Genomic DNA, 27052 nt, shown 5'->3' with positions numbered 1-27052 from the left:
GCTGGAATAGTCTGAATTCTGACCTTCCTGGGAAATATACTTTGCCAGGCCAAAACTGGTTTTCCATACTATAAAACTGTATGTATCTCTGTCTTAGACTCTTCCCTCCTGACCCAAAGCTAAAGGGGAGCATATTCATATAATATTCATTATCGCAACAGTGATGTTTATCATATACTCTGAAAGAAACAATCTCTGAGGAACTAAAGTCACTTTATAATTAACCAAACTAATTCTAACCACCGAAAGGAACGTGTCTGCTAATTCTGTTGTACTGTACTCTCGCAAGTGCTTAGTAAAGAGCTCTGCACTTAGTAAGCGCTCCATAAATACCAGTGATTGATTGATTGAATGGATGAGAAAATTAAGACACAGAGAAGTTAGAGATTTGACCTATGCAGTGTCAGGAATAGATCTGGACCTGGATTATTTATATTCTATAGCAGAGTTCAACTTCCTTCAGTGTAGTAGGAGATCTAGGCCATCTCTGCAACAGGTCTTGCTCACAGAAGGTGAGGGTCAGATATAATTTTTACCATATTTCACTATTTTTGGAAACTTTATAGTTTTTGTGAAGAAAAACTGCTTGACGAAGGGTGATACATGCTACATTATAATAATAATTATGCTTACAGCTTGTTATATTAGCATTTTTTAAGACCAGTGTGTTGCATACCTTAACTGTTTCAATCAGTAATCTTCTGTAATTAGGGGAGAACAATATATTTCTGACAGGTTCTGACACGTCACAGGACTTGCTTATTTTGTAAGTTGATCCTTTGATATCAAGAGAATGCAAAAGGCCATCCTACACACCAGAAACAATAAAAAACATCAAAAATCAGTTCCAGTTACTAAACTAATGCTTTCTCTACAATCCCTTCTACATTTATGATATCTCTGGGAGCATACATTCTTTGGTTTTGCATATAAAAATATAGAATTTAAGCACCAGGACTAATTATCACAATGCTATGCAGTCTCCAGAAAGGCGGAGTCTACTTATTGAAGTAGACTAGGCCTAATAGAAGGGATATTGAAGGGGGAGATACAGTTTGCACACATGAAGCTCACCACTTATACACTAGAATGGATACAGCTTACACATTTAATGGAAAGAATTAAATATGTCATACACTCTCATCCCATAGCAGGGAAGCAGTTTCATGTTTTCTCAAAAACTAGATGAACAAACTTTTCATTTTTTTAATATGTTTGATTTTGGTAATTAGGTAACAGATTAACAAATGAAAAAGGACAAGTCCCAGAGGCAGGAGTTTTGAGATCCTCCAACGAGGCAAGCCACCCAGAGAGCTAGCAGTTATGGTGCAATGAGTAACAAAACTTTGTGTCCTCTATTTTCCAGAGGACACAGTCTCCTTTGAAATGGCCTATGAATTCTTCTCTTTTGAAAGCAGTTTCTGAAAAAAGGGTAGGACTTGCACTTACTACTTTTTCATTAGGGAGAGAAAAATGATGTTTACTTCCAGTATTTGGATTAGGAACGGAAATAAAATATTTATGACATGCGAGGTAGATTTGTAGCTTTGGGCCATTCGGCACCTTCAAATTCTGGTCCTTTAGGACGGCTTAAAGACTCCATTTCCTCACTACTGACTTGGTTTTGTTTTCGACATAATTCACAAACTGTAAGAAGAAATATCTTACATTTCTAGTAACGAGCAGTCCGTCTTTATAAAATGCCATGGCAGCCATGCTTGGTGTTTTAGGGTGGGTTCCTTCATTTTATTGGAAAGAAGAGCAAACTAAAATAAGTGGCAGACATTTTAAATCAAAATTAAACAAAAAATATCACTTAATTTTATACTCCAATAATTTGGCATGATTTTCCCTTCCATTCCTAGGAAAGTGTCTAACCTCTGCTCCAGGCTTTATTCTTTTTGTCCAATTTAAGCCTGGCAAAGGAGAGCAATGAGCTTTCTGGTGCCGATGGCTTATATAACAACGTAAACAGACGCTTTTTTTAAAGTGCTTGCTGTGTGCTAAGCACTGGGGAAGTTACAAAGTTCTGAGATCTGAAACGGTCTCTACTCCTAATGGAGCTCACAATCTGCCAAATCCCCAATTTATAGATGAGGAAACTGAGCCCCAGAGAGGCTAAGTGACTTGCCTAAGGTCACAAAGAAAGTGGGCCAATAGAGAAGCTGGAGGGACTTGAATTGAGGTCCCTGGCTCCCAGCCTGTTGGTCTTTCCGCTGCGCCATACAGCTTGTGAGTTTCCCACTGTGGCCTCAAAATGCCACACAAGGAAGGTCTTGCTGAGTAGGGAAACATCAGGCACTGTGTAGGTGGGAAAATCAGTGTCCATAAGGGGATGCTATTTCTGCCACTTAACATTTCTCGATCACACCTCTGCCATAGCCGTGCAACTAGATCAATACAGGAGTAATGTAGTGGTCAAAGGCAATTTTACAGTATTCAGAAGAGAGCTAGCCTTTCCCTGTCCCATCCCCCAGTGTTAGTAATTCTGGGCGGTGTCCACGAGAAGTAGCAGAGCCTGGGGAATAGAGCACAGGCCTGGGAGTCGGAAGGACCTGGATTCTAATCCCGCCCCTGCCACTTGTCCTGCAGTGTGACCTTGGGTGAGTCATTTCACTTCTCTGGGCCTTAGTTCCCTTGTCTGTAAAATGGGGATTAAGATTATGAACCCCAAGTGGGACATGGACTGCGTCCAACCTGATCAGCTTGTATCTACCACAGCACTTAATACAGTGCCTGGAACATAGTAAGCGCTTAAATACCGTAAAAAAAACTCATCATTGGAAAATTTTATTTCTACAAAATATTTCTTCAAGGAAAATAGACCATACATCAAGAAAGGATCTCAAAGAAATTTACAAAAAACTCTAAATATCATTTCAGTATTTTACAGATATTTGCTATATTCACTTCATTCATTCATTCATTCATTCATTCAATAGTATTTATTGAGCGCTTACTATGTGCAGAGCACTGTACTAAGCGCTTGGAATGTACAAATCGGTAACAGATAGAGACAGTCCCTGCCCTTTGATGGGCTTACAGTCTAATCGGGGGAGACGGACAGACAAGAACAATAGAGAATATCATTCTTCATATAAGCCACCAATAAAAATGACCTTCTTTCCTCTTCCAAACCCAGACTCCTACAATCCTCAGGTGAAGAGCTTCCTCAAGAAGCCATTTTCCCATTCTATTGTCTCTGGCTGGTCTAAATAATAATCATCCAAGATTTACTGTTGCCAGTTTCCAGACCAGGGAATCTCGGGACTTCACAAAAAGGGGCTATACAATGGACTCTTCTCCTCAAGTGGATCGGGGGAGGCTTACTGAAAAAATGCTACTTGGCTACATGAGCCAAAATCAACCTTATAAGCTTAACTTAAAGAAATTCATACCTTTTATCCACTTCTCCATAGAACGTTGCATCATGGATGGGAATTTTACGGTAAGCTTGCGCTCTAAGAGAGAAAAAAGACTGTAAATTTCTTGATTCCTATATGGCTTTTCCCAGAACCATGGCATTGTAGAGATTATAGAACGTTTCACTCCGAAGGGGTAAAAAAACATAAGATCACAAGAAATGAGAGGAGTGGGTCCAAACAACGGTCATCTATGCAGTCCCATATTCTCTCTCTAAAAATGGTTTCTGCGTGTATAGAGTGTTGATGTTGCTTTCAATCAATTAACCAATGATACTTATTGAGTGCTTACTCTGTGCAGAACACTGTACTGAGGGTTTGAGAGAGTACAATACCCTGAGTTGGTAGATACGTTCCCTTCCCACATTGAACTTAGAGTCTAGAGGGGGAGACAGACAATACTACAAATAAATAATTTCTAATATATATATTTATAGATTTGTACCTAAGAGACATGGGCTTTCCTTGACATTTACCTTAAATGTTTAGGAAAGAACCAACTAATACCCTTAACATCCCCTCTACTGACCCATTATTGATCCAATTCTCTTCTGAACCTCTAATTTTGAGCTGCACAACCTGGTTTAAGGCAGCATGGGCCTGGGAGTCAGAGAGCCTGGGTTCCGATCTTGACTCTGCCAGCTACCTGCTGTGTGAGCTTGGACAAGCCACTTGATTTCTCTGTGGCTCAATTACCTCATCTGTAAAATGGGGATTAAATACCTGTTTTCTCTCCTACTTAGACTGTGAGCCCCACGTGGGATAGGGACTGTGTCCAATCTGATTAACTTGTACCTACCCCACTGCCTAGAACAGTCCTTGGCACATAATAAGTGCTTAACAAATACCATAAAAAACAAAATGAAAAAACTTCGGGGGAAATGGTACACCAATTCCACATCCTTATTGCTGTGTGAAGCAAAGATTCTTTTTGTTGGTTTGGAAGCTACTATCTTCAATCTTCAATAAATAACCCCCCTCACTGGCTGTCAGGACATTTGGTGAAAAATTCCGAGTCCCGCCAGTTCATGGCCAACATGATTCTCTTATCAAAGCATAAGCTGCCTCATATACTTGGGATAAATTACTTACCCATCGCTAAAGTGTGACCTTCCCTAGAGTTAGCATAGCAATAATATCAAAACAATAAACTATGGAAGGGAATAAAAAAAGATCATTTAATTAAAATTACAAAAGTATTACCAGCAGGTAGTCTCGAATGGAAGCTGATTGGCACCTTCAGGCCATGTACAGGGAGCTCCAACCCTATCTCATTGTGATACCTGGGATCTTTAAGTTTCCCACTTCTAATTTTAAAGTCAGATTTTTCACTTTCCTTTTGAAACTGGAAAAATCAGCTTCAGTGAAAAGAATGGCAACTACAACAAATCGATAACATTTAAAAAATGGAAATAGCTACATAAATAGTAGCTCAATAAAGGACTCTATTTCCAAGAATTAAACCTTTTGAAATTATGGTGCTCGGAAAAGAACATTTGGTATTTTTCAGAGACGGTGTTCTGGAGTGTACTCGGCCCTTGAACGAAACCACTTAAAGCCAGTGACACTTGATGAAACTATGAGATACAAAGGGGAAAGTTTCTTCCCACCTATCAGTCAGTAAATTTCCAAATCACATTGCAATTTATTTTTCAAATAACTGTTTAAACCAAGAATCAATCAGTGGTATTTCTTGAGACCTTACTATGTCCAGAGCACTGTACCATGCGCCAAGCACTGTTCTAAGTGCCATAAGTGGATTCTGTCCCAAAAGCTCTTGTGGGAACTTATCGGTGTGCCATACCCCACCACCTATTCGTTTGTTGCACTCTGGGCCTAGAGCAGGAACACAGCTGGCTGAGATGCAGAGCCCCACCATTACAGTCAATTCTTTGCTTAGTTTCTCGATCCTTATGTTGCCTCGATCCTCGTGTCTGCCTCTAAGTAGCCCAGTGGTGATGGGTAAGTGAAGCAGGCAGAGGAAGCTGCTGCTGGAGGCCCTGAGTCATAAACCTGAAGACAAGTGGTATGAAAGTCACGGTCGCTTCTTGCCAATCAGAAGTGATGGCGGAGTCTATATTCTTTTCTCATGGCAGAGCAGCCCTTTTTCAGAGGCAGAGTTGTCCTTTGCAATCTGGGGGAGGGGGTAAAAATTGTCCCTAAAAAATCATTTGCTTTAATCCATGCAATATTTATTGAGCACCTACTGTCGGCATTGACCCGAACTAAGCATTTGGAGGAGTACAAGAGAATTTTAATAGACACGTTCCTCTCTCAGTGAGCTTTCCATTTAGCTTGTAGGACATCTGTGGCAAACCGGTCACCCATTTCGGCTGAATGAAATCCAGGAAGAAATCTCTGATTTCTGTTTCCTGCAATGGCTATGCACTGTTACGCAATGACAGCTATCTTGAGCAGTGAGCAAGGAATGCAGCCAGAGAGCTTGCCAGGCATGATATCGACATAGCAGCATTGAGACAACGCTGCCCTGTGAAGCTGAAGGAAGTTGGTGCCAGGTGGATTTTTAACTAGATTTGCAAAGCACAAAGTGGCAGCAGGCTGATGTTGGCTTCATGTAAGGCCAATTCCCATCAAAACATTTAGTTCAATTCCAAAAGGCATTTTCATGTTTTTCTGTTATGGTGTTTGTTAATTGTTTAATGTGTGTCAAGCACCGTTCCAGGCTTGACTGCTCGAGTGCTGGGCTGGCCACAAGTTAATCGGGATAGATAGAGTCCCTGTCCAACACAGGGTTCACAGGAAGGAGGGAGAACAGGTATTGAATCCCCATATTCCAGTTGAAGAAACTGAGGCAGAGAGAAGTTAAATGACTTTCCCAAGATCCCACAGCAGGCAAGTGATCGAACCAGGATTAGAAACCAGATCTGCTGGCTCCCAGGCTCATGCTTTATCCACTAGGCCTTGCTGCTTCCCCTTCAACTAATGCAGTCACACCAAACAATCATCAGTGCATACACTCCAACTGTAACCATTCTCATGACGATAAGGATCGCTTTCTTGACAACTTAGACAATGCCAGAAAGGCAGTTCCGAGGAAGGACATGCTTATAATTGGGCTGTTGTGACTTTGAGGCTTTGCCCAAAGTCTTAGGAAGGCATGGTATAGTTAAAGCATACTGTAAGCTCACTATGGGCAGGAAACATGTCTGTTAACTCTGTCGCGCTGTACTCTCCAAGCCCTGCACGTAGTAAGCTCTCAAGCACTTGTTCCAGCTGCCAGAGAAACGTAAAACCACATGGATTTACCACCCAAATACCACCCATTCCTGAAGATTATATCATTCTAAGGCAATACGGCAGACAGGAGGTCATGGTAACATGTTCTGTGAGGGAAGCATCCTTGCTGCCTGACCACTGTCCCGTGGCAGGCAGAATGAGATTGAAGCAGGCTCATGGAACTGCCATTGTAAGCCACCTACATGTAAGTTGTGAGCTGTGGCTCCGGATACCAAATATCATTCTCTAGCCACCAGAAAGGATCAGGTTCTTGACTCACTCTCATATCCCAACAGCACAGATCTTGAAATGGCATGGCCAGAATTCAAAGACTCTATAAACAACATGGCAGCAGAAGTTGTTGGCTTTGCCTCCCGTCGACCCCGTCCCCCCTGAAAAAAAATCTCTCAAAGTGGTTTGATTAAAACAATAGTGAGGGCAAACAGCTGCAGGGAACCATGCATAATCAACACAAAACAAGAATCAGTGACAGGAGCTCCACTGAGAAAAAACACCCAAAAACCCAGTTGGCAGGTACAGGCCAGATTACACCAGATGAAGGGGAAGTGGTAAATGGCTAAAGTGGAGGCCCTGCCAGCTGCGGTCTTTCGAGTTCAAAGAACAACTATACCTATATGTATGTCAAAATGTTGTAAGTCAAAGACTATCTCGGGAACAGATAAATTGTATGAAAAGTAAAACCTTAGAGTTGAAATACGAACCGTTTTATTTGAACTCTAAGCATGGTAATGGAAGATGACTCCAAAATATGCATTTGAGCAAGTTGAGCAGAGCAATTTCTTACCTGGTGAAGTCTGAAGAGGCATTAATTTTAGGACAATAACTTTTAGTGTATCTGCATTAACTAGTAAGAGATGACCCTCTTCACAGCTCACATACAATTCATTTGTTGCAGTCCAACAGTGGAATGTAGGCTGAACCAGACGTTGAAAATTGTCTTTAGGCTTCATTATGAAAAAAAACAAAGCACTCTGTTAAGATTGAAAGACATTTTTCCACACTTTGCAAAAGCATAAAGTCCACTGAAGTTCTATTAGGCTTGCAAAATTAGTCCTTGCCAGTACCTCTAATTCTCTACCCTCCTCTCCATCTCCTCATTTTTTTACCACTCCTCACAGTCCCAGACTATGAGAACATAACCCTCTGCACAGAATAGGCACTCAATAAATACCATCCATGATGACAGCGATGATGATGATAATCTGCTTGCAGCAAATACATTCAGAATTCATTTCAAAACTCAGACTCCTATAAAAACAGGGTTTACAAAGAAGAAGGGTATCCATGCATATCCCAAGATACACCTGTGATGTGATTCTTGAAAACATGAATATCATGAATGGATGTATCATGGGTTCGTTTATCCATAGATTTACATGGTAGAAACTGAACTGTGTTGCTACACCTCTGGAAAAATGGTATTTATTGAGTGCTTACTCTGTGCAGAGCACTATTAAGCACTTGAGTACAATCGAGTTAGTTGTCCTGATCCCTGACCTCAAGGACAAATTTACAATTTGTCAGACTGGCATTAGGGAGAACCAAGTTCAGGGCTAAGCAACTCATGAAATCCCAAATATTTAAATTGGGGCCCTGTGTTTAGCCTGATTTTCCCCTTGTCACTCAAAATTAACAAGTACCATAAAAAACTGCCATAATATAGAATTTTAAAAACTGATATATATGGAATTAAGAAAATATGAAATAGAAATAATTTAAATTTTGTGGCTACACAATATTTAACTCAAAAGGGAAACATGTAGATAGCTAAAACTGATTTTGTGATGTCAGGTAATACTAATAAGAGTGTTGTTCATTAAGCATTGTCAAATATAATCAGATTAGATGCAGTCCTTGTCCCGCATGTGGCTCACAGTCTAAGGGGAAGGAAGAGCAGGTATTTTATCCCCATTTTGTAAATGAGGAAACTAAAGCACAGAGAAATGAAGTGACTTGCCCAAGGTCACAGAGGAGGCATGTTCCAATGCTGAGATTAGAACCCAGGTCTCCTGACTCCCAGCCCTGTGTTTCTTTCACTGCACTACATTAATTATGCCCAGAGTGTAGGAATCCCAAAAAACATAAATCCCCATTTAGTAATCGCGTTGACAGACTATTATCTAGTGGCAGCAAAACTAATGGTAGTAAATCCTGATTTATTTGGGGTATGAAATATTTGGTTTTAAAATGATGACAGCTGGGTAAGGTAAATTTTGTTTCCTTAAGCAAGTAGTCAAATTCTTAAATTATGTTTATAGACTTTTCAATTCGTTTTCACTCTGCTGCTCCATTGTGTGTACACTGAGCCATGTTTTAGTCGTCATCATTTCTGGACTACATCTCTGACATAGTATAGAATAAAAACGTGACCAATTTTCACCCTCAGCAAGTCACTAATACTCCCTCAATGCAAAGAGATATATCTAAATTAGCTAGCACTATACATATATAAAAAATAAGTATTTTTATCAGGTTTATAAAAACTTGACCAACTTTCGCCCTCAGCAAGTCACTAATACTCCCTCAATGCAAAGAGATACTATCTAAATTAGCTAAACACTCTACATATGTATAAAATAAGTATTTTTATTAGGTTTATGCCTATATAAAATGGATTCCAAAGTTTTTGTTCTCTCTCCAGGTGCATTCTCTTGATCAAACCAATAGGATTAGTGAGGCAAATATTTAGGGGGTAGTTCCTTAAAACTAAAGGCTCCCTGCCATGTTGATGAAAGAACGAGCAACTCTGAGGAGATGAGCTCGGCTTTGGCTGCTGATTAACAGTGCCAGGCAACATTTACCACACGGCAATATCTAGGTATCTGCAGGGGATGGGCTATAGAATCCTCCCAAACTACCCCCCCCACCCCCAACACACACACACAAATGAGAGGAAACCACAAATACCATCTGTGAACATTCCTATATGAGGACCTGACACCATCTATATTTAAACCTCCAGAATGCTTATCCAACAACTCAGGGCCACCTGGGTTTTCCAGGGGTGGGGAGGTGGCCAGCAGGCACTTGAGAAGAAGACATTGGGCAGGCGGCCCAGGGCCCTGGAGCAGAGGAAAATGGGAGACGTGGGGTTGTGGTGCCTGTGATCAAAGAGAGTGCAGATTGCAGGGTCTGGGGGTGGGGCTGAGGCCCAGCACCCCCACTGTGGTTATGTGTATGGGCTCGGCCAACTGACGATAGGTGAAAACGAGAAAAACAACAAAAAAATCTGCAAATATCTGTACTAGAATCAGCTGGAGTTTGGACTAAGATAGCCTCAAAGCATAATAGTTATTACCTTGAAAGTTTCTGCTTCTTCACCTGTTAGCCCAGCAATCGCAGAAACTGGTAATACTGGACCGTAGAAAGAGTCTCTGGGCTCTGAGCCTGAGAAAAATCCATTCTTTTCAACCAAAAAAGTCCCATTTTCAGCAGGGAGCTTGACTGGCCTGAGGAAATGAAAGAATGAAGTTTGTGGGGGGAAGCGTTAACAGAAAACAGCCACCAATGTAGACCAGCAAAGGACACATTTCTACAAGGAATTATTTGGGTTCAAGATCCACATGTCCAGTTTTGATTGAAATGAGAACTTCCACGTTAAATGTAAGTTTGCAAAAAGTAGATGTGGATAAGTGCCATGGGGGAGATACCACTCACTTGGGCATGAGATGATGCTCGGTGTCGTTTCTTTCAATATGCCACACGGTGAGAGCACTTCCACTGGACAGACACAGCTGGTTCCAGTTCATAGGGTTGAAGGTCATCTGATTTACTGCCACATCTGGCTGGGATTTTTTGCACAAGATGACATTTTCTTCCCAGTCCCTGCAAATGAAGAAAAAAGTTATCACTTAAAATACAATTTGAATCTGAAATGAGGGGAAAGAGATTGGCCTTGTTGTTCTGTTATAAAATGAATATAAATCAAGATTGATTTTTAACCCCAAATGATGGTCCACACTTACATATCAAGGCCAGTCTAAACATCGGACAGAAGAGGTGGGTGTCTCGAGGCTATTATCCTCCTGGAGGCTCCCCACGCTTTCAGGAGGGACATTAATCAATTGTATTTATTGAATGCTTCCTATGTGCAGAGCACTGTACCAAAAGGTTGGGAGAGTACAATACAATAAAATTCATAGATATAATCTCTGCCCTCAAGGAGCTCACCATCTAGTGGGATCCCGACAGCATGACTCTGCCTTGCCACTTTGCTTTTACCTCGGCCAGTCCTGCCAAAAGGCTAAACATAACTCTGGCAGTAGCTTATTCCTTAAATATCTACTGATAATCGAATAAAGTCAAGATATTACTATCCCTTGGCATTCTCGTAGCATATTTAAAAAGCACTTGGCTCTGTCCCTTCAAACTGCGGGAAGAAAGGAAAAACAACAAAGTAAAAACATTCATAAACTTTACCTGAAAATTTAATTTTTAGTGAAGATCTGTGTATCTTTCTCTCTAGATTGTTACGTTTAGTAATCTAAAAAAGTACATATTTCAACTTCCCTAAAAACAGTTGGGTTCAGTCGATCTTTCCTGCAGAGACTGGACTATGGACTGTCCTCTAGACCATCCTGCTCACTGTGGACAGAGAACATGTCTACCAACTCTGTTATACTGAATTCTCCCAAGCGCTTGGTACAGTTCTCTGCACACAGTAAGCATTAAATCATTTTCTTATGGTACTTGTTAAGTGCTTATTTTGTGCCCAACACAGTTTTAAGTGTTCTAAATTAATCAGGTTGGACTCAATCCCTGTTCCACATGGAGCTCACAGTTTAAGTGGGAAGGAGTAGGATTAATCCCCATTTTACAGATGGCATAACTGAGGCATAGAGAAATTAAGTGACTTGCCCAAGCTCCCACAGCAGACATGTGGTATCGCTGTGTTAGAACCAGGTCCTCTGATTCCCATGCTCTTTCCACTTGGCCCCACTGCTTCTCAATAAATATGATTGATTGATTCTAATAAATTTTAGGAAAGTATGATAATCTACTCTTGGCGTCAAGAGAGAACACCAGAAAATTCACCCCAGATCTCCAGCATTGAAGAACACGTCACTGAATAAACTTACCAGAGTGAAAGTTCAAATTCTGGGACTGAAGAGTAACTGGCCAAGTAAGTCCCACAGTAACTGAATGCAAGTAAAGAATAGTCCAGCTGGGCATTCCCTACAACAAAATTGCACACACAGATTGACGTTACATAGCTCCAGATTAACCTCTGCCTTGGGATTTGCTTCCCATTCCTAGTCATTTTCTTGGCCTAAATAATGTCTTCTCTCCCAAACATTTCTTGAAAGGAAAAAAATCTGAACAAGTGATATAGTTGCCAAAATTAGCAAAGGACATCTTATTCCATCATCAACGTGGATCTCATTAATTTATTGTATATTTTCAACCCCCAGGATAATTTCAAATGGCTCAGCTACTTCTACCACTGAGTTTGGAAGATTATGTAGATATAAAATTTTATTGTCCTTGGAAAATTCCTGAATACTCATCCTAAATTTTCTTTATTTTAGACAAAGCATAATATTAACTTTTCTTCTTTGAAACCCTTAAATAATTCTTTAGAGCCATCACATAGTTGTAATGCCTCATCACAGGATCAAGTTTTGCACACTTCTTTTAAGTGATGAAAAGGGGTGCGTTACTTATGCGTCTAAACTCTACAGTGAATTATGGATAAAGGTTAAAAAAAACTATTAAACTGTACAGATGTTTTAAGTTATGGCATGCTTTCAGTGAGATTATTCAGACCATCATTTGGGAAACATCTGAACTAAGTTAATTTAGTTTGATGAACAAGCTATGGTGCTACATTTTTATACTATTTTCACTTTCAGCATGCTTTATAAATGGCAATGAATTCACATGGATGATTTCAATATATATTTTTGAAAGTCCTGGTTATCATTCAAAGACATTCAAACTAAATTTAGGTGTCCATCTATCACCCTTTCCCACTACTTAGCTCAATTTGGTTTAATTCTAACTTCTCTAGAAATGCCATTTCTCAATATCCACACCAGAATCAGCTGTGTATTATCCTTTTCTCCAAAAGAAATTTTCAAGAGGTTGGGGGAGGAGGGGGGGATGGGTGTCCCACAATATACCTTTTAATTTTTTCTTTTTGATTAATCCGGGAAAGCTATAGATGTAGATGTTGGGTTTTAGCTTCCGGTCTGAAAAAGCCACCACTTCACTGGCGAAGCTAGTTGCCACAGCGCCCACACTTCCATTCATGCACTGAAGCACCGTCTTTTCTTTGGTATCAATGTCAACAAATATGATATAATTCCCACACGGGTAGCAGATTGTGTTGTTGTTGACAAAAGCAACATTCTTTTTAGGGAATCCTTGCACCCATCTTTAAAAAAGGATATGTCATCAGTAAAAAATCAGGCAGAATTTATTTTTCCTTAAAGAAAACAAAAGGTCATAATATTTGAAGCATAAACCATGATCAAAATCTATCCTTCCTCCCTTTACATATGAAAGAATCCCAAAGTGCTGAGTACAGTGCTATGCACACAGTAAGCGCTCAATAAATATGACTGAATGAATGAATGAATGAATGGTGCTACCCGAACTGCAGAAAAACGCTGGGATTATGCTATATAAACTTGCTTTATAGGAGCACTCTGTGTCACTCAGAAGTCTTCCAGGTCTCAGAAGAAATTCTAGGAACATGAGCATTCAGAGGGAGGAGAGAGGAAAGAAAAGAAACATGAGGGACATGAAGACAGCTGGTTCCGGTTCAACACATAATGTAGCCTGAGCCATTCTGCTACCCGATAAGTGTAATTAATTCATTTAGTCAAGGGTGGCCTTCAGTGGAAGAGCGTGAGTTCTTTTGGAGATGTTTGAGCAGAGATGATTCTTGGCAGAGGTGAGGAGGACCATATAATAATACCTCTGAAGTCATTATCCTGCAGCACAGAGGGAACAAGAACAGTGAACAGACCGAAGGAAAGGGATAATGACAGTCATGAGAATTAACCGGCAAAGTATGTAAATAAAGCCGGATCTTTCAGTGACGAATCTGGTGTTTTTAAATGTAAGTTTTTTAAATGGCCGTCGGAGAAGTAGGTCGTTCACAGTGGAGAATGGGAGTAAAAGCTGTCGTGAGAAAAAGGGAGCGGGGGAAAAAATGATAATCAGCAAAAGGAATGGAAGTTGTGGGATGCTTAATGAGCCATAAGGAGAGCCTAGAAAAGGGAGTCAGCTCATGGGGGAAAAGAGGCTTGAGGATCATGGGGAAGATGAGGGTGCAGAGGAGAAGCAGCACAGCCTAGTGGATAGAGCACGGGCCTGGGAATCAGGAGGTCATGGGGACATTCATTCATTCAATCGTATTTATTGAGCGCTTTTCTGTGTGCAGACTACTGCATTAAGTGCTTGGAAAGTACAATTCAGCAAGAAATAATAATACTAATGATGGTATTTGCTTAGTGCTTATTATGTGCCAAGCACTGTTCTAAGAGCCAGGGGAGATAAAAGGTCATCAAGTTGTCCCACATGGGGCTCACAGTCTTCATCCCCATTTTCCAGATGAGGTCACTGAGGCCCAGAGAAGTGAAGTGACTTGCTCAAGGTACACAGCAGACAAGTGGCAGAGCTGGGATTAGAAGCCACGACCTCTGACTCCCATGCCCGTGTTTGGGACAATCCCTGCCCACACCGGGCTAACCGTTTAGAAGGGGGGAGACAGGCATCTAAACAAGTAATGAGGCATCAATAATAATAATAATAATGATGGTATTTAAGTGCTTACTATGTGCCAAGAACCGTTCTAAGCGCTGAGGCAGATACGAAGTCATCAGGTTGTCCCACGTGGGGCTCACAGTCTTCATCCACATTTTGCAGATGAGGGAACTGAGGCCCAGAGAAGTGAAGTGACTTGCCTTAGGTCACCCAGCAGATGAGTGGCAGAGTCAGGATTAGAACCCACGACCTCTGACTCCCAAGCCCGGGCTCTTTCCACTGAGCCACGCTACTTCTCGTAATGATGGTGATTTGTTTTGTCGTCTGTTTCCACCCTTCTAGACTGTGAGCCCTTTGTTGGGCAAGGATTGTCTCTATCTGTTGCCAAGCTGTAGATTCCAAGCGCTTAGTCCAGCGCTGTGCACCCAGACAGCGCTCAGTCAGTATGATCGAATGAGAGAAGCAGCGTGGCTAAACGGAAAGAGCACAGGTTTAGGAGTCCGAGGTCATGGGTTCTAATTCTGGCTCCGCCACCTGTCAGCTGTGTGACTTTGGGCAAGTCACTTCACTTCTCGGGGCCTCAGTTCCCTCATCTGTAAAATGGGAATGAAGATGGCGAGCCTCACGGGGGACAACCTGATGACCCTGTATCTACCCTAGTGCTTAGAAGCAGCGTGGCTCGGTGGAAAGAACCCGGGCCTGGGAGTCAGAGGATGTGGGTTCTAATCCTGCCTCCACCACTTGTCTGCTGGGTGACCTTGGGCAAGTCGCTTCACTTCTCTGTGCCTCAGTGACCTCATCTGTCAAATGGGGATGAAGAAGGTGAACCCCACGTGGGACAACCTGATCACCTCGTATCCTCTCCAGCGCTCAGAACAGTGCTTGGCATGTACTAGGCGTTTAACAAATACCAACAGTGCTCGGCCCATAGTAAGCGCTTAACAAATAACAACAGTGCTCGGCACATGGTACGCGCTTAACAAATATCAACGGTGCTCGGCACATGGTACGTGCTTAACAAATGCCAGCGGTGCTCGACACATAGTAAGCGCTTAGCAAATACCAACATTGCTTGACCCATAGTAGCGTGGCTCAGTGGAAAGAGGCCGGGCTTGGGAGTCAGAGGTCATGGGTCCTAATCCTGGCCCTGCCACTTGTCAGCTGTGTGACTTTGGGCAAGTCACTTCTCTGGGCCTCACTTCCCTCATCTGTAAAATGGGGGTGAAGACTGTGAGCCTTACGTGGGACCACCTGATGACCTTGTATTTACCCCAGCACTTAGAACAGTGCTTGGCACATAGTAAGCGCTTAACAAATAGCAACATTATTATGATTATTAATATTAGTAAGTGCTTAAATACCAACATTACGATTATTATCAGTATTAGTAAGTGCTTAACAAACACCAACATAAGTAGTAGTAGTAGTGAGCGCTTAACAAATACCGACATTAGTATTATTAGTAGTAGTCAGCACTTAACAAATACCAACATTATGATGATTATCAGTAGTAGTGAGCGCTTAACACATACCAACATTATGTTGATTATCAGTATTAGTAAGCACTTAACAAATACCAACATTAGTAGTAGTAGTAAGCGCTTAACAAATACCAACATTATTATGATTATGGTTATTAGTAAGCGCTTAACAAATACCAACATTATGATGATTATTAGTGTTAGTAAGCGCTTAACAAATACCAACATTCATAGTAGTAGTAAGCGCTTAACAAATACCAACATTATGATGATGATTATCAGTAGTGAGCGCTTAACAAATACCAACATTATGATGATTATTATCAGTAGTTGTCAGTGCTTAACAAATACCAACATTAGTAGTAGTAGTGAGCGCTTAACAAATACCAACATTATGATGATTATTATCAGTAGTTGTCAGCGCTTAACAAATACCAACATTATGATGATTATTATCAGTAGTTGTCAGTGCTTAAATACCAACATTAGTAGTAGTAGTGAGCGCTTAACAAATACCAACATTATGATGATGATCAGTAGTAGTGAGCGCTTAACAAATACCAACATTATGATGATTGATTATCATTATTATTGAGCACTTAACAAATACCAACATTATGATGATTATTATTAGCAGTTGTCAGCGCTTAACAGATACCAACATTAGTAGTAGTAGTGAGCGCTTAACAAATACCAACATGATGATGATGATGATCAGTAGCAGTGAGCGCTTAAATACCAACATTATGATGATTGATTATCATTATTAGTGAGCACTTAACAAATACCAACATTATGATTATTATCAGTAGTTGTCAGCGCTTAACAAATACCAACATGATGATGACGATGATCAGTAGTAGTGAGCGCTTAACAAATACCAACATTATGATGATGATTATCAGTAGTTGTCAGCGCTTAACAAATACCAACATTAGTAGTAGTAGTGAGCGCTTAACAAATACCAACATTATGATGATGATGATCAGTAGCAGTGAGCGCTTAACAAATACCAACATTATGATGATGATTATTATTAGTGAGCGCTTAACAAACACCAACATTATGATGATGATTATCCTTATTAGTAAGCGCTTAACAAATAGCGGCCTGAGGATTAGGATGACGAGAGTGGCGAGGCAGGAGGCGGGGGCCTCTAGGGGGCGCCCCGGCCGGTGGCGCGCACCTCACTCCCAGCGAGCCGCCGCTGGCCACGTCGCTCCCTTCCTCCGTGGAAGCCTTCATGGCCGGGGGCCGGAGGGAGTCGGAGGGGGCCGAAGGGGGTCGGAGGGGGCCGAAGGGGGTCGGAGGGGGCCGAAGGGGGCCGGAGGGGGCCGGAGGGGGCCGAAGGGGGTCGGAGGGGGCCGAAGGGGGTCGGAGGGGGCCGGAGGGGGCCGAAGGGGGTCGGAGGGGGCCGAAGGGGGTCGGAGGGGGTCGGAGGGGGCCGGAGGGAGCCGAAGGGAGCCGGAGGGAGCCGAAGGGAGCCGGAGAGAGAGAGAGGCGCGGAGTGGGGTTCGTCGGCGCCTCCGGCCGGTTGAGCCGCGTATCCAGGAGACGGCGACGCTCCGCGCTCATTGGCCCGGCCGCCGCCCGCGAGCCCTGCCGCTCCGGCGATTGGCCCACACCTGGGCCGCCTCGGCCAATGACAGGCGCCGAAGCCCCTCCCTCCCCTCCCTCCCCTAATAATAATAATAATGTTGGTATTTGTTAAGCGCTTACTATGTGCAGAGCACTGTTCTAAGCCCTGGGGTAGACACAGGGAATCAGGTTGTCCCACGTGGGGCTCACAGTCTTAATCCCCATTTTACAGATGAGGTCACTGAGGCACAGAGAAGTTAAGTGACTTGCCCACAGTCACACAGCTGACAAGTGGCCGAGCTGGGATTCGAACCCATGACCTCTGACTCCCAAGCCCGTGCTCTTTCCACTGAGCCACGCTGCTTCTCCCCTCCCTCCCCTCCTATTTATACTAATAATAATAATGTTGGTATTTGTTAAGCGCTTACTATGTGCCAAGCACTGTGCTAAGCGCTGGGGGAGAGACAGGGTCCTCAGGTGGTCCCACATGAGGCTCACCACACTCTTAATCCCCATTTTCCAGATGAGGGAACTGAGGCCCAGAGAATAACAATAATACTGTTGGTATTTGTTAAGCACTTACTATGTGCAGAGCACTGTTCTAAGCGCTGGGGGAGACACAAGGGAATCAGGTGGTCCCACGTGGGGCTCACAGTCTTAATGTCCATTTTACAGATGAGGGAACTGAGGCCCAGGGAAGTGAAGTGACTGGCCCACGGTCACCCAGCTGACAAGTGGCAGAGCGGGGATTCGAACCCATGACCGCTGGCTCCCAAGCCCGGGCTCTTTCCACTGAGCTACGCTGCTTCTTGAGCGCTGGCTCTGCGCAGAGCACTGGACTAGGCGCTGGATTCTGTTCCTTTCATTCATTCTTTGGCATTTATTGAGCGCCGGCTCTGCGCAGAGCACTGGACTAGGCGCTGGATTCTGTTCCTTTCATTCATTCATTTGCATTTATTGAGCGCTGACTCTGTGCAGAGCAGTGGGCTAAATGCTTGGAATAATAATAATGTTGGTATTTGTTAAGCGCTTACTGAGGCACAGAGAAGTTAAGTGACTCGCCCACAGTCACACAGCTGACAAGTGGCAGAGATGGGATTCGAACCCATGACCTCTGACTCCCAAGCCCATGCTCTTTCCACTGAGCCACGCTGCTTCTCTAACTTCTCTATCTCGTACTGTACTAGGCGCTGGATTCCGTTTCTTTAATTCATTAATTCGTATTTATTGAGTGCTGACTCTGGTTAGAACACTGGACTAAGCGCAGACCACTGGACTAAGTGCTTGACTCCGTTTCTTTCATTTATTCATTCATATTTATTGAGCGCTGACTGTACGCAGAGCTCTGTGCTAAGCGCTTACCACTCTACTAAGCCTTGATGCTGTTTCATTCATTCAGTCGTATTTATTGAGCTTGGTGTTCAGAGTGCTATACTAAGCGCTTGCACTGTACTAAGCGCTTGATTCCATTTCATTCATTCGTTAGCATTTATTGAGCACTGACTGGATGCAGAGCACTATACTAAGCGCTTACCGCTGTACTAAGCGCTTGCAGTGTACTAAGTGCTTGATTCCGTTTCATTCATTCATTCAACCGCATTTATTCAGTCAATCGTATTTATTGAGTGCTGACTCAGTGCAGAGCACTGGGCTAACTGCTTACCACTGTACTAAGTGTTTGATTCCGTTTCTTTCCTTCATTCATTCAATTGTATTTATTCATTCAATCGTATTTTTTGAGCACTTACTATGTGCAGAGCACTGTACTAAGCACTTGACATGAAGAGGACAGGAAGCAGCATGGCTTAGTGGAAAGAGCCCGGGCTTGGGAGTCAGTCGTCATGAGTTCTAATGCCTGCCCCACCGCTTGTCAGCTGGGTGCCCCTGGGCAAGTCACTTAACTTCTCTGGGCCTCAGTGACCTCATCTGTAAAATGAGGTTGAAGGCTATGAGCCCTACGTGGGACAACCTGATTACTTTATATCTACCCCCAGCCCTTAGAACAGTGCTAGGCACATAGTAAGCCCTTAAAAACCAACATTACTATTATTATGTAAGGGATCAGAGACAAGACAGATAAGACCGAGGTAGAGTAAGTAGGTGGATATTAGAGGAGCAAACTGTGCATTTGTTCATTCAATCGTATTTATTGAGTACTTACTATGGGCAGAGCACTGGACTAAGCGCTTGGAATGTACAATTCAGCAACAGATAGAGACAATCCCTGCCCAATAAAGGGCTCACAGTCTAAAACGGGGAGACAGCAAAACAAAACAAGTAGTCAGGCATCAATACCATCAAAATAGATAAATACAATCAGAGATGTATGTACATCATTAATAAAATAGAGTAATAAGTAATATATACAAATATGCACAAGTGCTGTGGGGAGGGGAAGGGGGTGGAACAGAGGGAGGGAGTAGGGGCAGAGGGAAAGGGAGGGCTCAGTCTGGGAAGGCCTCCTGGAGGAGATGGATGGGCAACATCGGAGGTTTCCCGAGGAGTGGGGAAACGTGTGCAAAATGATATTTTAGAAAAATGATCTGGGCAATAGAGTGAAGCAGAGAGTGGCTAGGGGCAGGTAGGTCAGTGAGAAGGCTGATGCAGTAGTCGAGGCGGGAGGGGACAAAACCTAGACCAGGAGGGGGATGTCAGGGTAGCTGCCATGGTAGTCGCTGTGATCCCCATTGCCGATGTTAGCCAGCTATTTCCTGGAGTCCGGCGGTGCCCGTACATCAACCGAAACACCCTAGGTGATTCTCTGGTCAGAAACCTTCACCACTTACTGTACAGCCCCTGCAGGTGCTCCCCTAGTTGGGCTATCTTTTCTCTATGAGGTGGGCAGTGAGGTGGGGGTCAGACGTTGGAAGGTGAGGAAAACCAGGTGAGGGAAGCTGAGAGTTATTATTGTCACACCACTGTAATGAGCGTGATCATTTAACATTAATTAAATGCTAACAGTGTTACGTGACTTGTAAAGCATAGCTGGGACACCATTCCTTAAAGGAAAGCTACAGGCAAAAACGATCAGAATTTACGTTAAGAACTGCAACCTTGGACAGGTTCTGTTGTCCCAGTAATGGGGAGACATCCCATGAGGACTAGTGCTTGTTTTTCCCCCCCTAGGCACACTTGACTTCTGGGGCTGTTCCTGGGGCTCCCCTTCTGCATATCCGGGGAGGGCTCTTTTCCTCCACTCCTTCCTCATTAAATTAATCTCTCACATCCTGAGCACTGTAAATGGGGCTTTGAAGACAGTGAGGTTCAAGCAGTACCTTCCTGAGGGCTGAGGGATTGAGAGACCAAGGCCGCAGATAGAGCTGCAATTTCTGAAATAGCTAAGAGTCTTGGGAAAGGATGCTCAATTAACTTCCACGGGAAGCAATTTGAAATGACTCTCATTTCTCCAACAGCTGAGGGAGGAGTGGGTCTCTAGTTTGTTTCTGAGTATCCCTGGTTCTTGGTTGACTTCCTGGTCAAGGGCTGTATTGACCATGTTTTCCTGAAGAGCACAGGGAAGCGCATCAGGTTTCCCGTTTGAACTGTCCTGTAGACGACTCAGGGAGCCCCAGTTCTCTCAGCAATTGGGATGGAGGATTGATACATTGGGATCTGAAAGCCGTGTCCTATTTTTGATCCCAAGAGAGATGAACCCTCCACAGTCCATCTTTTATCTCCTTTAAGGCTCCCAGGTCTGAAGGAGGTAGAAGGGGGGAGAGAGGATGGTGACAGATGTGAATCGGCTGAGTGATAACCAGTGTGTTCTGCAGTTGGCAGGCAGTGCCTGCACCCAGGCCTGGTGCCTGAGGGTCCGATCCGGCTCTACAGGCTGAGATTTTGTCCCTGAGCCCAGAGAACCCAGCCAGTCCTTCATTCAATAGTATTTATTTATTCAATAGTATTTGTTGAGTGCTTACTATGTGCAGAGCACTGTACTAAGTGCTTGGAATGTACAAATCGGTGACAGATAAAGACAGTCCCTGCCCTTTGACGGGCTTGCAGTCTAATTGGGAGAGATGGACAGACAAGAACAATAGCAAAGGAATCCAGTAAGAGCCGAGATTGATATGGACTCACCGAGAACTTATAAAAATATCCAAAATATGTAGTCATTTCCATTTAGGGGCTTAATAATATCATAGATTTGTTTTATCATATTACACATAACAAATACCACAATTATCATAATCGTTAATGATTATCAATATTGTTAATAATAATTGTAGTTTTTTTAAGTGCTTTCTGTGTACCAGGCACTGCACTAAATGCTGGGGTAGATACAAGATAATCGGGTTGGACATAGTCCCTGTCCCACAGGGACTCGCAGCTCACAGCTTTAATTCCCATTTTACTGATGAGGAAACTGAAGCATAGAGAAGTGAAGTGACTTAACCAAGGTCACATAGCAGACAAGTGGTGGAGCTGGAACTGAAACCCAGGTCCTCTGACTTCTAGGCCTGTGCTCTTCCCACTAGGCAAAACTGTTTCCAGCGTTAGAAGAGTGCTTGGCACATAGTAAGCATTTAACAAATACCACTATTATTATTATTATTCGTGTATAATATTGTGAGCCACTGGAGGTCCAGGGACAGTGACTAACTCTTACCTGTGTATTTTCTCCCAGCACTTAGTACTGCATTCTGCATACAGTCAGCGCTCAATAACTTCTACTACTATCCTCAGAGCAACTCAGAAATGTAGGGAGAGACAAGCATTACCATCCCCAATTTTGCAGATAAGGTAATTGAGGCATAGAGTAATTAAGACATTTGTCCAAAACTCCACAGGAGTCTAGTGGCACAACTGGAACTAGAAACTCATCTGACTCCCAAATCATGCTCTTTCTTCTTGATCATCTTGCCTCCCAATGGCCTGTCTATTTTGGTTTAGAATCAAAATCCAGATCCCAGGTGAGTCTGAATTGTGGATTCCCACCCGCTCTGACCTTAGGATGGAAGAGCAAAACCAATCGTTCACTGGTCTCTATTGAGCACTTACTGTGTGTTGAGCACCGATCTCAGTGCTTCGGAAAGTTGGGAGATAGGTTCCCTGATCATACAGAGCTTACAGTCTAGGAAAGTATTCCACTCTAGAGTAGATTTCTCAGATCCTCATTTTTTTCTTTGGACTTGTATGCTTTTGCAACTTGATCTATGAGGTTACCCCTTGCTCTCCATTGGGATGGAATGTTGGAAAATATCGAAATAAAGAAGGAAATAGTAAAAGAGCACCTTAAAAAAAAAGGATGTATTGCAATAGCAGAATCTGATGACAATGTAGGCAGGGAATGTATGTGCCAACTCTGTTGTATTACACTCTCCCAAGCGCTTAGTATAGTGCTCTTCACATTGTAAGCTCTCAATAAATATCACCGAGGATGATGATGATCCATCTCAGGATCCTTAAGGGATATCCTCCTTTGAAGAAGTAAACATACCCAGGGTAAGCAAACGTACACTGGGCAGTGTGGCAGTAAAATACTGATGTAACACATTTCCTACAGGTCTTATTAGGTAGCATGGCCTAGTTGAAAGCACGAGGGTCTGAACCTGAGAAGACCTGTGTTCTATTTCCAGTATGCCACTGGCTTGCTGTGTCACCTCAGGCAAATCGCTAAACCTCTCTGTGCCTCAGTTTTGTAATTGGTACAATGGGGATAATCTGCATCTTCCTATCTTCCAAGGACATTGGGATGCAAAAGAAAAAAGTACTATAAAAATCCAATTATGCCAAATTCTGGGCAGCACCTTCCTTCAAAAGCTATATAGGGGAAGAAATATTTTCATGGTACTGCTGCCCCTTCTTCCCCATATAAATATGCAGGCAAAGCTGCATCAATCCTAACCGTTTCCCTCTTTCTTTCAGACATGAAGTTGTCAACATCAACCTGAAGAATAAGCCCCAGTGGTTCTTTGAGAAGCACCCCCTTGATCAGGTGCCAGTTCTGGAGACCAGCAAGGGCCAGCTGATCTATGATTCTCTACTCACCTGTGAGTCCCAGGATGAAGCCTACCCTGAGAAGAAACTGTTCCCAGATGACCTATATGAGAAGGCATCCCAAAAGATGATCTTTAACCAGTTCTCTAAGGTACTTGATCACTAGATGTTTCTTTTCTTGCTAGTGTTTGGTCAGCTCTATTCTGTGATCAAGTTTCCTTTCCCAAAGGGCTTATTGCAAGGATGGGGTAAGAAAAGAGGGCAGGCTTGAGGCTGCTGCCATGGCCTGTGAGGGGAGACAGAGGCAGCTGAGGAAAACCTGCCACTTCCCCATCTGGCCTTTCCAGGCCCGTCCGACAACAGCAATGGGTTTTCAGCAAACTTTAATTTAGTTTCTGTCCACAGGGCTGTTTTCCTTAATAAACTTGGAATGACCTTCCAAAATAACATGAGCAATTACTTCTGCTGCCAGTGTCAGCTGGTCACAAATCCACTTCAGACCCCTTACACGATCTTTGCCCATCTTACCCTGTCCATCCTTGGGAGCTCTTCATTGGTGGCTCATCTTACTCTTCCTTGCAAATTCCACCTCTGAAATCTTCTCCCCCCTAGATTCACCTCATACTTTGCTATCCCATCCTCCTCTTCCCATCAATCCCATTAATTTGAGATTTAAAAGCAGCCTCACAGTTGTTGGACATGAGCCTCTTTGTGAAAGTGATTTGCCCCCAGTGGGCCTGCCTGGAAGCCCTACTCTTACTTAGACTGTGAACCCCATGCAGAACAGGGACTGTGTCTGATCTAATTAACTTGTACCTATCCCAGAGCTTAGAACACATAGTAATCACTTAAGAAGTAAAAAAAATCCCATTTTCTCCCAGAGGCCTTCCCTGATTAGTCCCCTCATTGTTCCCATCTCTTCTACATTGCTTGGCACTTGGATTTGTTTGTCCTTAAAAACTTGATATTCACCCCATCTCTAACAATGAAGTACATACCCCTATGCTTCTCCATCAATTCTTTGTTTAGATATCTGTCTCCCTATCTAGACTGAGCTCCTTATGGGCAGAAAATATGACTCTCTGTGCTAGTGTTCTCTACCAAGCTCTTAGTACACTATTCAGTCCCCAGTAAACACTCAATACCACTGATTGCTCTACACACAGTAGGTGCTCAATAAATACTGAGGATAATGAGAGCAGAGAGAAAGAAAGCATGGAAACACAAGGGAAGAAAAGAAGGCCTAATGCTAATTCAGCCTGAAGCATTCATTGTCTTGCACAATTCTTTGAACAGTCAATTCTCTTAAAAAAGTTATTGGCAAGAAGCTCACTGTTGTTTCAGCCGATTAGAAGGCAGGGAGGCTTGACCCTGGTTCTGTCCCAACCTAGAAAGTGCAAGGGGAGAAGGAGACTGGGCAAGGGAGGAGTAGTTGAAGGGAAGTTTGAGGTGGGACCCCTCAAATGGGGCCTGAATTGGAGATGAAGAGGGAACCTTCCTCCAATTGATTCTATTTCCTGAATGCCTTTCCCTAACCATTCCTTCCCACTCATTACAGAATTTCACCTGCAGCTAATTCTATTTGATTTCCCCTCTCTCCTCCTCCCTCTAATTCAGCAGTCTTTGTGGGTTAGGGAAGGCCATACTGTTTGGGGCTCCTTTATAGGTGGAAGTGCCCTCTCTCTCTCTTTTGAGAGTTAGGGTTTCACTGATTTGTTCTAGTGAGAGTAAATCAGATTGTGGAGGCTTTTCACCAGTAACACCACTGACTCGTTGGACAGATAAGTGTGGCAGAGATGGCCAGACAAGTATTCCCTGATGGTTTATCCCCCAGACTCCCCAGTGGGAAAGAACATGATAAGTAGAATCACTGATGTTGATGAAAATCAACAAGGTTCATTCAGAATGTCCATACTCAAGGGACAAGGCAAGATGTTTGTACTGCAATTTCCCGTTTTTGAGCAACAAAAACCCTACTTTAGCTTAATATCAATAGTAGATTTTTAGCTCCCCTTTACCAAATTAACATTTTTTGCATATTTGTCTTTTTCTTAACTTAGTGATCTGAAAATCTTTCCAGTCATGACTTCAAAATTATGCAGATGCTATGAAAAGGCAAGATAGATCACTCTATGTGTGCTAGTCACAATTTAGATTACCCTTTGGTATGAAGATAGCACTTCCAAAGGTGGTATTTTAATTCTATATGTGAGAGGCTAAAAAAAGTGATGTGTAACTCACAATCCCTTCCAGGGAGAGCAAAGGAAAATCATTTTTCCTTGTGCTATTCATTTGCTACTCAAGTGCTTAGTGCCATTTTGAGTACCACCTCTTAGAATCACAAATTTCACAGAGCCTATTGCTAACTGCTACTGACCAGACTAGCCAGTTGGCGATTGTAATTTCCCAGCTGTCCACAGATCAGGACATCAGTGGAAAACAAAAGACTAGATTCACTGTCTAGTTCAACAAGGACTCATTTCCCATACTCTTCTCTAGAACCCCAATCCCAGCCCCCGGCCCCCATAAACAACACTGACTCTGGGATCCCCTGCGAGCCCTCCAACTCACTTAAACCCTGCATTAGTGGATTCTAAGATAAACACAAGACATGTTTCTACAAACCTGCCCAAATCTATATCACCTGAGTCATGCTGACTTAGATACTCATGTTTGACTTCACTCACTCCCAAGGCCTTTGTTATAGAGAAAGGGAGAAAATGTTCATAATGGCGATTCATTTCAGCATTTAGTTCCTTTGTGAATTCAGGCCCTGGCATAAATTGAATCAGACTTCCATATATGTATACCTGGGAGAGGTGATAGGGTTTTTTTCTTCATAATATTTGTTAAGCCCTCACTATGTATCAAACACTGTTCTAAGTGTTGGGGTAGATATAAAAATCAGTCGGGTTGGACATGGTCCCTGCCCCACATGGGACTCACAGTATGAATTCGCATTTTAAAGATAAAGTTACTGATGCAGGCAGAGGATCTGGCTTCTAATCTCAGATCTGTCACTTGTCTGCTGTGACCATGGGCAAGTTACTTAACTGAACAGTGCTTGGTACATAGTAAGCGCTTAACAAATACCAACATTCTTCTTCTTTGTGTCTCAGTTTCCTCATCTGTAAAATGGAGATTAAATCCTCCTCCTTCCAATTTAGACTGTGAGCTCTATGTGGGACAGGGACTGTGCCCAATCTGATTTCCTCATATCTACCCCAGCATTTAGAACAGTGCTTGGCACATAGTGAGGACTTAACAAATATCATTTTTTAATAAAAAAGTAACTGAGGCATCTGAGAATGAGGTGAGATGGCCAGTGTAGTTGTAATAGTATTTATTAAGTGCTTAATGTGTACAGCACTGCGCTGGGAAAGAATTAGAGTTCCTGACTTAGCTCCCCAATATCAAAATTCTCACTGTACCTCCATCTCATTTATCTCACCACCGACCCCTTGCCCAGGTCCTGCCTGCGGCCTGGAACTCTTCCACCCTTCAAATCTGACAGTCCATCAGTCTCCCCTCCTTCAAAGCCTTAATAACATCACATCTCCTCCAAGAGGCCTTCCTCGATTAAATCCTTATTCCCATACTCCCTCTCCCTTCTGTGCCACCCTTATACTTGAATTTGCTTCTCTTTATTCAATCCACCCTCAG

General features: G+C 42.9%; 1 protein-coding gene and 1 long non-coding RNA gene across 3 annotated transcripts in view; one reads left to right on the top strand and one right to left on the bottom strand.

Annotated features, from left to right (window-relative positions):
* The window catches only part of LOC114817299, a 34606-nt gene extending 33747 nt beyond the window's left edge, over positions 1-859 (top strand). The window contains exon 5 of the long non-coding RNA XR_003765161.1: positions 695-859. This is a non-coding gene — a long non-coding RNA (uncharacterized LOC114817299). The remainder of the gene's footprint in view (positions 1-694) is intronic.
* Positions 1-17141, bottom strand: part of CFAP43 (cilia and flagella associated protein 43) — a 63900-nt gene extending 46759 nt beyond the window's left edge. For both annotated transcript variants that reach the window (XM_007667653.2, XM_039914313.1), the window contains exons 1-9: positions 17061-17141; positions 12803-13056; positions 11759-11855; positions 10338-10505; positions 9979-10129; positions 7465-7624; positions 3399-3461; positions 1669-1739; positions 677-808 (exon numbers count right to left, since the gene is read on the bottom strand). In XM_007667653.2, coding sequence (XP_007665843.1) covers positions 677-808; positions 1669-1739; positions 3399-3461; positions 7465-7624; positions 9979-10129; positions 10338-10505; positions 11759-11855; positions 12803-13056; positions 17061-17119 — 1155 coding nt within the window. In that variant the 5' untranslated portion in view covers positions 17120-17141. The remainder of the gene's footprint in view (positions 1-676; positions 809-1668; positions 1740-3398; positions 3462-7464; positions 7625-9978; positions 10130-10337; positions 10506-11758; positions 11856-12802; positions 13057-17060) is intronic.
* Between the last annotated feature and the right edge of the window lie 9911 nt (positions 17142-27052).

The sequence above is a fragment of the Ornithorhynchus anatinus genome, chromosome 16 (assembly GCF_004115215.2).
Source record: "Ornithorhynchus anatinus isolate Pmale09 chromosome 16, mOrnAna1.pri.v4, whole genome shotgun sequence".
Taxonomy (NCBI): Eukaryota; Metazoa; Chordata; class Mammalia; order Monotremata; family Ornithorhynchidae; genus Ornithorhynchus; species Ornithorhynchus anatinus.
This window is presented reverse-complemented; position numbering and strand designations above follow the sequence as displayed.